General features: G+C 39.1%; 1 protein-coding gene across 1 annotated transcript in view; it reads right to left on the bottom strand.

Annotated features, from left to right (window-relative positions):
• The window catches only part of LOC100974185 (solute carrier family 22 member 10), a 73,012-nt gene continuing 63,573 nt past the window's right edge, over window positions 1-9,439 (bottom strand). Inside the window, exons 10-11 of the mRNA XM_055094430.2 lie at window positions 2,767-2,890; window positions 1-2,209 (exon numbers count right to left, since the gene is read on the bottom strand). Of these exons, the coding sequence (XP_054950405.1) occupies window positions 2,887-2,890 (4 nt within the window). The 3' untranslated portion in view covers window positions 1-2,209; window positions 2,767-2,886. The remainder of the gene's footprint in view (window positions 2,210-2,766; window positions 2,891-9,439) is intronic.

Below are 9,439 nucleotides of genomic sequence, written 5' to 3'. Positions count from 1 at the left end.
CAACAAAAAAAGAGAATTTTAGACCAATATCCCTAATGGTGGTTTTCAGAAGCTGGAGGAAGGGGGAAAGGGGAAACTGCTCTTCAATGGGTATAGAGTTTCACTGATACAAGATAAAAATTCTAGAGACCTTCTGTACAACCTTGTACTTATAGTTAACAATATTGTATTGTGCACTTAAACATTTGTTAAGAGAGCAGTTGTCATTTTAACTGATTTAGATCAGAATAAAACATTTAAAGAAGCTATTACTTTTACTTTCTCTTATTAAGATAAAAGCTCCTTAAAGCCTGGGACCCTGATTTATACTGTTATTCATGATCAAGCTTCATGCCTAGCCTACTATAATTTTTCAACACAGTTTAATATGTGCATAATATGATAAATGGTTTACTTTATGATCCACAGCAATATCTGTGTTTTCTCTTCTTTTTGTCCATTTACTTCACCAAATCCCTTAATCTTTTTTTATTTTATTTTATTATTATTATAATTTAAGTTTTAGGGTACATGTGCACAATGTGCAGGTTAGTTACATATGTATACATGTGCCATGCTGGTGTGCTGCACCCATTAACTCGTCATTTAGCATTAGGTATATCTCCTAATGCTATCCCTCCCCTCTCCCCCCACCCCACAACAGTCCCTGGAGTGTGATGTTCCCCTTCCTGTGTCCATGTGTTCTCATTGTTCAATTCCCACCTATGAGTGAGAATATGCGGTGTTTGGTTTTTTGTTCTTGTGATAGTTTACTGAGAATGATGATTTCCAATTTCATCCATGTCCCTACAAAGGACATGAACTCATCATTTTTTATGGCTGCATAGTATTCCATGGTGTATATGTGCCACATTTCCTTAATCCAGTCTATCGTTGTTGGACATTTGGGTTGGTTCCAAGTCTTTGCTATTGTGAATAATGCCGCAATAAACATACATGTGCGTGTGTCTTTATAGCAGCATGATTTATAGTCCTTTGGGTATATACCCAGTAATGGGTTGGCTGGGTCAAATGGTATTTCTAGTTCTAGATCCCTGAGGAATCTATGGTTGAACTAGTTTACAGTCCCACCAACAGTGTAAAAGTGTTCCTATTTCTCCACATCCTCTCCAGCACCTGTTGTTTCCTGACTTTTTAATGATTGACATTCCAACTGGTGTGAGATGGTGTTTCATTGTGGTTTTGATTTGCATTTCTCTTATAGCCAGTGATGATGAGCATTTTTCCATGTGTTTTTTGGCTGCATAAATGTCTTCTTTTGAGAAGTGTCTGTTCATGTCCTTCACCCACTTTTTGATGGGGTTGTTTGTTTTTTTTCTTGTAAATGTGTTTGAGTTCATTGTAGATTCTGGATATTAGCCCTTTGTCAGATGAGTAGGTTGTGAAAATTTTCTCCCATTCTGTAGGTTGCCTGTTCACTCTGATGGTAGTTTCTTTTGCTGTGCAGAAGCTCTTTCATTTAATTAGATCCCATTTGTCAATTTTGGCTTTGGTTGCCATTGCTTTTGGTGTTTTAGACATGAAGTCCTTGCCCATGCGTATGTCCTGAATGGTATTGCCTAGGTTTTCTTCTAGGGTTTTTATGGTTTTAGGTCTAACGTTTAAGTCTTTAATCCATCTTGAATTAATTTTTGTATAAGGTGTAAGGAAGGGATCCAGTTTCAGCTTTCTACATATGGCTAGCCAGTTTTCACAGCACCATTTATTAAATAGGGAATCCTTTCCCCATTTCTTGTTTTTGTCAGGTTTGTCAAAGATCAGATAGTTGTAGGTATGCGGTGTTATTTCTGAGGGCTCTGTTCTGTTCCATTCATCTATATCTCTGTTTTGATACCAGTACCATGCTGTTTTGGTTACTGTAGCCTTGTAGTATAGTTTGAAGTCAGGTAGCGTGATGCCTCCGGCTTTGTTCTTTTGCCTTAGGATTGACTTGGTGATGCGGGCTCTTTTTTGGTGCCATATGAACTTTAAAGTAGTTTTTTGCAATTGTGTGAAGAAAGTCATTGGTAGCTTGATGGGGATGGCATTGAATCTATAAATTACCTTGGGCAATATGGCCATTTTCACGATATTGATTTTTCCTACCCATGAGCATGGAATGTTCTTCCATTTGTTTGTATCCTCTTTTATTTCATTGAGCAGTGGTTTGTAGTTCTCCTTGAAGAGGTCCTTCACATCCCTTGTAAGTTGCAATATCTGTGTTTTCTATCTGTATGTAAAAAAAAGAGAAATCTTTTTCTGAGGTATTTCCACTTAGTCATGCCCTTAAATCTTGTAATAATAGAATTTACACTCCATACAACAGGGATTTTGACCTTTATGATTGTTGTGGTATTTCCAGGGATAGACCAGAACCTGACACACATGGGCACTCAGAAAATATACATGAATGAATGAGTGTGTGAGTGAATAAACAAATAAGTGAACCTCTTGGTGTTCTATTCTGCATGGTCACTAACCCTTCCTTCTGCTGGCTTATGCCCTGAAAAGAAGCCCAAAGAATATTAAGCCAGAAGGAATACTAAGTGCCCTCTGTCTCTACTAAGTAAAGTATCTGTGTCCATTTCTTTCAGTAACAACATATTCTCTTTCAACACTAAGCCAAACAATTGCAACACCCCTTGAGAACCAGGACAGTAAGGTGAGATAAGAAGAGCCATATCAGACCTGTGTTCCCATGCTTTATGCACCTTGGACACTAGATAGATAGTATGAATGCAAGTTATGTCTTCCTCACATCCTATATCCAGCTCCCATCCTGCTCACCTCCATGGTTAGGGTGTCTCCAGCATTCTTCATTCTATTCCAGCATGCAGCTTTTCTGAGTTCTTTTAAGCCCTCCTCTGGTTTGTTGTTGATGAGCAGCCATTGAGCAGGTGCTTCCAGTCACCTGATTAAAGAAGAGGATGAAGGTCCAGTCAACTCTCACTTACTCATTTTTCACATAACCTTTATCCTGTGATGCCTTTCCTCTCTCTTCTAATGCCCAGCACTTGTTCAGTTATACCTGGAAATATAAATTTACATCCTCTTGTGCCATTACTGGGTCAATATGAAGATGACTTTCCATGCAGTATACCTTCACTGCAGGGAATGCAGACTAGGAGTCATATTGGCTCAGGGGAGGTTACTGGTTTTAGCAAATAACAATAGAGTGTGTCTAGTTAAATTTGAATTCAAACAAATAGTAAATAATTCTTTAGTAAACTATATCCCATGGAGTATTTTGAACATATGCATATAAAAATTATTTGTTGAGGGAGGGGATCAAAATGGCAGACTAAAAGTGGCTAGTGTGTGCTGCTCTCATGGAGAGGAGACCAAGAGCGTAGTGAATACTGACCCTGCAAGTCTATAAACTAGGAATCCACAACAGGATCCATCATGGTAGCAAGGGGACACAGAGAATAGAGAAGAGAGAAAATGGGCAGCAGCCCATCTTGGATTGGTGTGGAGCCAGGACAAGTTTCCTACCATGGGGAAAGGGTGAGTGAGAACCCCTGGAAGATTCACACCTTCCACAGGGACCTTTGAAAGCTTTGAAATGGGAAAATCCTCCTACCCCCTAAGGCCTCTAGACTGTCAGAGAGAAACATCCAGAGGTTTTGCAGAGGCAACACTCAAGTTCACAGGTTTTGCAGAGGCAAACTCAATTTCATAGCGACCTCTATAAAGCCTTGGACCCTGAAACAGTAGAGTACTGCCATAGCCCCAGTAGGCACCACAGATGCAGTGCCCAGGAGCAGTAAGACCACCCCATCATCCCCTTTCCATAGAAGGCTCAATGACATCTTCCAGCACAGTGGCTTCACTTCTGCCTGAAGTCTGCAGGCAGGAGCAACCCCATGTTCCCCTGGGAAACATCTGGCTGGCAGAGTGGGCTACTCCACCCACTCCTTCTGCTTGCTTGTAACCAGACAGACTTCCAGCACAGCAGACCTGCTTCTCCTGAACTCTGTGGGCGGTTGCAGCCCTGTTTTCCCCCAGGAAATATCTGGATGCAGGGTAGGTGACTTCACTGCTTGCTCACAGCCAGACAGGCCATGCTTGCTGGGGCTTCTAGCACAGCGGACCTTCTTCTGCCTGAACTCTGCTGGCAAGTGCAGCCCCGAATTCCCTAGGGAAGCACCCAGACAGTGGATTGGGCCACCATGCCAACCCCTCCTCCTCCTACCTGGGCAGGACACACCAGTTGGGGATTCCAACACAGAGGACCCACCTCTTCCTGAACTCTGCCAGTAGGTGCAGCTCTGTGTTCCTATGGGAAGCACCTGGACAGTGGATTGGGCAACTACACCCACTCCCACTGCTCTAGCCAAGCAGGACATATCAGCTTAGGCAGGACCCAAGCAGTGAGGAGCCCTCACTCTCAGAACACTGAGAGAGGTGAGCCACCTGGGAGGAGAAGGGTGTGACTCCCTCCATAGGGCTGGACTGAGAAAGGTATGGTCTCTCCCAGCAATCCCATTACTGGATATATACCCAAAGGATTATAAATCATGCTACTATAAAGACACATGCACACGTATGTTTATTGTGGCACTATTCACAATAGCAAAGACTTGGAACCCACCCAAATGTCCATCAGTGATAGACGGGATTAAGAAAATGCGGCACATATACACCATGGAATACTATGCAGCCATAAAAAAGGATGAGTTCATGTACTTTGTAGGGACATGGATAAAGCTGGAAACCACCATTCTGAGCAAACTATCACAAGGACAGAAAACCAAACACTGCATGTTCTCACTCATAGGTGGGAATTGAACAATGAAAACACTTGGACACAGGGCGGGGAACGTCACACACCAGGGCCTGTCATGCAGTGGAGGGATGGGGGAGGGATAGCATCAGGAGAAATACCTAATGTAAATGACAACTTGATGGGTGCAGCAAACCAACATGGCACATGCATACATATGTAACAAATCTGCAAGTTGTGCACATGTACCCTAGAACCTAAAGTATAATAATAATTTAAAAAACCCAGAAGGGTATGGTCTCTCTGCCAACCATGGCCCCTGCCTGAGGGAGCCCTGTGAACCAGGAAGCCTAACAAAGGAAATGCAGACATGGAGCCAGTGAAGGTAGAGGGCTCCTCCAAGACCCAGGAGTAGGTCAGGTGAGGGAGTCATCCCTGTCCCCCACACCACAGAGCACTACCGCCAACTGCACCAAAATACAAAAAAGCTGTCTGACTAAGAGCTTATCTGCTAGTCAACACTCTTAAGTGCCACCAACTGGATTGCAGCCCAAAATACAACACCAAAATATTGTGCCAGTATATAGCACCTGCAAAACTAATGCAAAGATCCAGTCACAAATAAAGATTCTGCACAGAGTCCTGGCCTTCTGACAACACCTAGAAATGAAGCCAACTGACTATACTCAACTTACATCACAATTAAAGGCACACCAACCCTCAGACATGAGACAGAATCAATGTAAGAACTCTGGCAACTCAAAAAACCAGTGTGCTCCCTTACCTCCAAAGAAACACACAAGGCTCCCAGGGATGGTTCTTAGCCAGATTGAGATGACTGAAATGACATACATATAATTCAAAATCTGGATGGCAAGGAAGTTCATTGGGATTGAGGAGAAAGTTGAAACCTAAACCAAGGAATCGAGGGAGTATAGTAAAATAATCCAGGAGCTGAAAGATGAAATAGCCATTTTAAGGAAGAACCAAACTGAACTTCTGTAATTGAAGAATTCACTTCAATAATTTTACAATAAAAACAGAGGGAGAAACAGCAGAATACATTAAGTTGAAGAAAGAATCTCAGAGTTAGAAGATTGGTTCATCGAATCATCTCAGTGAGACCAAAAAAATGAAGAAAAAGAGTTTTTAAAAAGGAATAAAATCTCTAAGAAATATGAGATTATGTAAAGACAACGAATCCACAACTCATTGGCATTCCTGAAAGAGGATAGAGAGTAAGCAACTTGGAAAACATAGTGATGATGTAGTCCATAAATTTCCTCGCTCTTGCTAGAGAAGAGGACATACAGTTTCAGGAAATACAGAGAACTCTTTGGAGATATGACATAAGATGACCATCTCCAAGAAACATAGTCATCAGATTCACTGTCAATGCAAAAGAAAAAAATCTTAAATTTAGGCAGCTAGACAGAAAGGTCAGGTCACCTACAAAGAGAAACCCATCAGGCTAGCAGCAGACCTCTCAGAAAAAAACTTACAAGCCAGAAGAGATTGAGGGATTATTTTCAGCATTTTTAAAGAAAAGAAATTCTAACCAAGAATATCGTATTCTACCAAGCCAAGCTTCATAAGCAAAGGAGAAACAAAATCCCTCTCAGACAAGCAAGCATAAAGGGAATTCATTACCAGTAGACCACCCTTACAAGATGTCCTTAAGGTGGTGCTAACCATGGAAACAAAAGATTGAAACTTACTACCTCAAAAATACACTCAAGAACATAGTGTACAGACTACATAAAACAATCACACAATCAAGTCTACAAAGCAAACAGCCAGCAATGTGATAACAGGATCACAATCCCATATATCAATACTAGCCCTAAATATGAATGGTTTAAATGCCCCACCTAAAAGGCATAGAGTGGCAAGTGGGATAAAAAGACAAGACACAACTGTCATTTGTCCTCAAGAGATGCATCTCACATGTAATGATAACCACAGGCTCAAAGTAAAGGAATGGAGAAAGATCCAGGCAAATGGAAAACAAAAAAGATCAAGAATCTCTATTCTTATATCAGATAAAGCAGATTTTAAACCAACAGTAATTAGAAAGGACAAAGGAGGGCAGGCAGTACATAATGATAAAGAGTTCAATGCAAAAAGAAGACTTAAGTATCCTAAATTTATAAAAATCCAAAAAAGGAGCATCAAGATTCATGAGACAGGTTTTTCTTGCCCTACAAAAATATTTAGGCAGCCACACAATAATAGTAGGGGACTTCAACACCCCACCGACAGTGTTAGACAAGTCATCAAGGCAGAAAACTAACAAAGAAATTCTGGACTAAAACTTGACACTTGACCAAATTGCACCTAATAGTCATCTGCAAAGAACTCCACCCAATAATCACAGAATATACATTCTTCTTATAAGCACACAGAACATATTTTAAGATTGCCCACATGCTCAACCATAAAGCAAGTCTCCATAAATTTTAAAAAGTTGAAATCATACAAAATACACTCTTGGACGATAGTGCACTAAAAATATAAATCAATACCAAAAAGATATCTCAAAACTATTAAAAAAATGGAAATTTAACAACTTGCTTCTGAATAAATCTTGGGTAAACAACAAAGCTAAGACAGAAATTTTAAAAATGCTTTGAAATTAATGAAAATAGAGACACAATTTTCCAAAACCTTTGGGATGCAGCTAAAGCAGTGTTAAGAAGATTTATAGCACTAAACACCTTCATTAAGAGATTAAAAAGATCTCAAATTAATGACCTAACATGGCAATCAGAGGAACTAGAGAAAAAGAATACTCCCATACTAAAGCTAGTAGAAAAAAAGAAATAACTAAAATTAGAGAAGAACTGAAAGAAATTGAGTCCCAAAAGTCCATACAAAAGACTAATGAAACCAAGAGTTGGCTCTTCAAAAGAATAAACAAGATTCATAGGGCATCAGCAGGTTAACAAAGAAAAGAAAGAGAGAAGATCCAAATAAGCATAATTAGAAATGGAAAGATTACTGATCCCTCAGAAATACAAAAGATCATCAGAGACTATTATGAATACCTCTGTACACACATATTAGAAAATCTAGAGGAAATGGATAAATTACTAGAAACACACAACCTCTCAAGACTGAATCATGAAGAGAGGAAAAACCTTAACAAACCAGCAGTAAGTTTGGAAATTAAATCAGTAATAAAAAATCCTGCCAAAAAAAAGTGTCCGGGACCTCATGGATTCTCAGCCAAATTCTACCAGATGTACAAAGAAGAATTGCTACCAATCCTACTGAAACTTTTCAAAAAAATTAAGAAGAGGCTTCTCTCTAACTCATTCTATGGAGGCAGCAGCATCCTGATACTAAAATCCAGCAGAGAACAGTGGTAAAAGGAAACATCAAGCCTGTATCCTTGATGAACCTTGATGCAAAAATCTTCAATAAAATACTAGCAAACTGAATCCAGCAGCACATCAAAAAGCTAATTCACCACGATCAAGTAGGCTTTATTTCTGGGATGCAAGGTTGGTTCAATATATGCAAATCAATTATATAATTCACACAAAAGGGATTAAAAACACATATGATCATCTCAATAGACACAGAAAAATCCTTTCATAAAATCCAATCCTTCTATGATTAAAACCAACATACTACAGATTGAAGCAACATACTTCAAAATAATAAGAGCCATCTGTGACAAACACACAGCCAAACTTACTCTGAGTGGGCAAAAGCTCAAACCATTCCCCTTAACAACTGGAGCAAGACAAGGATGCCCACACCCAGCACATCTACTCAACTTAGTACTGAATGTCCTAGCCAGAGCCATCAGACAAGAGAAAGAAATAAAGACATCTAAGTAGGAAAATAAGTCAAACTAGCTCTCTTTTCCAGTGATGTGATTCTATACCTAGAAATCCCTAAATATTTTAACAAAAAGCTCCTGGAACCGATAAATGAATTCAGTAAAGTTTCAGGATACAAAATAAGGTATAAAAATGAGTAGCCTTTGTATACACTAATAACATTCTGACTGACAATCAAATCAAGAACACAGTCTTGTTTACAATAGCCACAAAGAAAATGAAATATCTAGGATTTACTTAGCCAAGGAGGTGAACAATCTTTACAAGGAGAGTTACAAAACACTGCTGAAAAAAAATCAGAGATGATGTAAATAAGTGGAATATACTCTCTGTTCACAGATTGGAAGAATCAATGTAGTTAAAATGGCCATACTGCTCTTAATGGTTTACAGATTCAATACTATCACTATCAAAAATACCAACATCATTTTTCACAAAATCAGAAAAACCTATTCTGAAATTCATTTAGAACAAAAAGAACTTGAATAAACAAAGCAACCCTATGCAAAAAGAGCAAAGCTGGAGGCATCACATTGCTTGACTTCAAACTACACTATAAGGTTACAATAATCAAAATAGCATAATACCGGTATAAAAACAGACACATAAATCAGTGAAACAAAATAAAGAACCCAGAAATAAACTCAAACACCTACAATTATGTGATCTTTGACAAAATCAACAAAAATAAGCAATGGAGACAGCACTCCCTATTCAATAAATGTTGCTGAGATTACTAGCTAGCTATATGCAGAAGAATGAAACTGGACCACAACTTTTCACTGTATGAAAAAACCAACTCAAGATAGATTAAAGAATTAAATGTAAGACCTCAAACTATAAAAATTCTAGAAGAAAACCTAAGAAATACCTTTATTGACAA

Source organism: Pan paniscus, chromosome 9 (genome assembly GCF_029289425.2).
Source record: "Pan paniscus chromosome 9, NHGRI_mPanPan1-v2.0_pri, whole genome shotgun sequence".
Taxonomy (NCBI): domain Eukaryota; kingdom Metazoa; phylum Chordata; class Mammalia; order Primates; family Hominidae; genus Pan; species Pan paniscus.
Note: the sequence above shows the minus strand (reverse complement) of the source record. Positions and strands in the feature narration are given on the sequence as shown.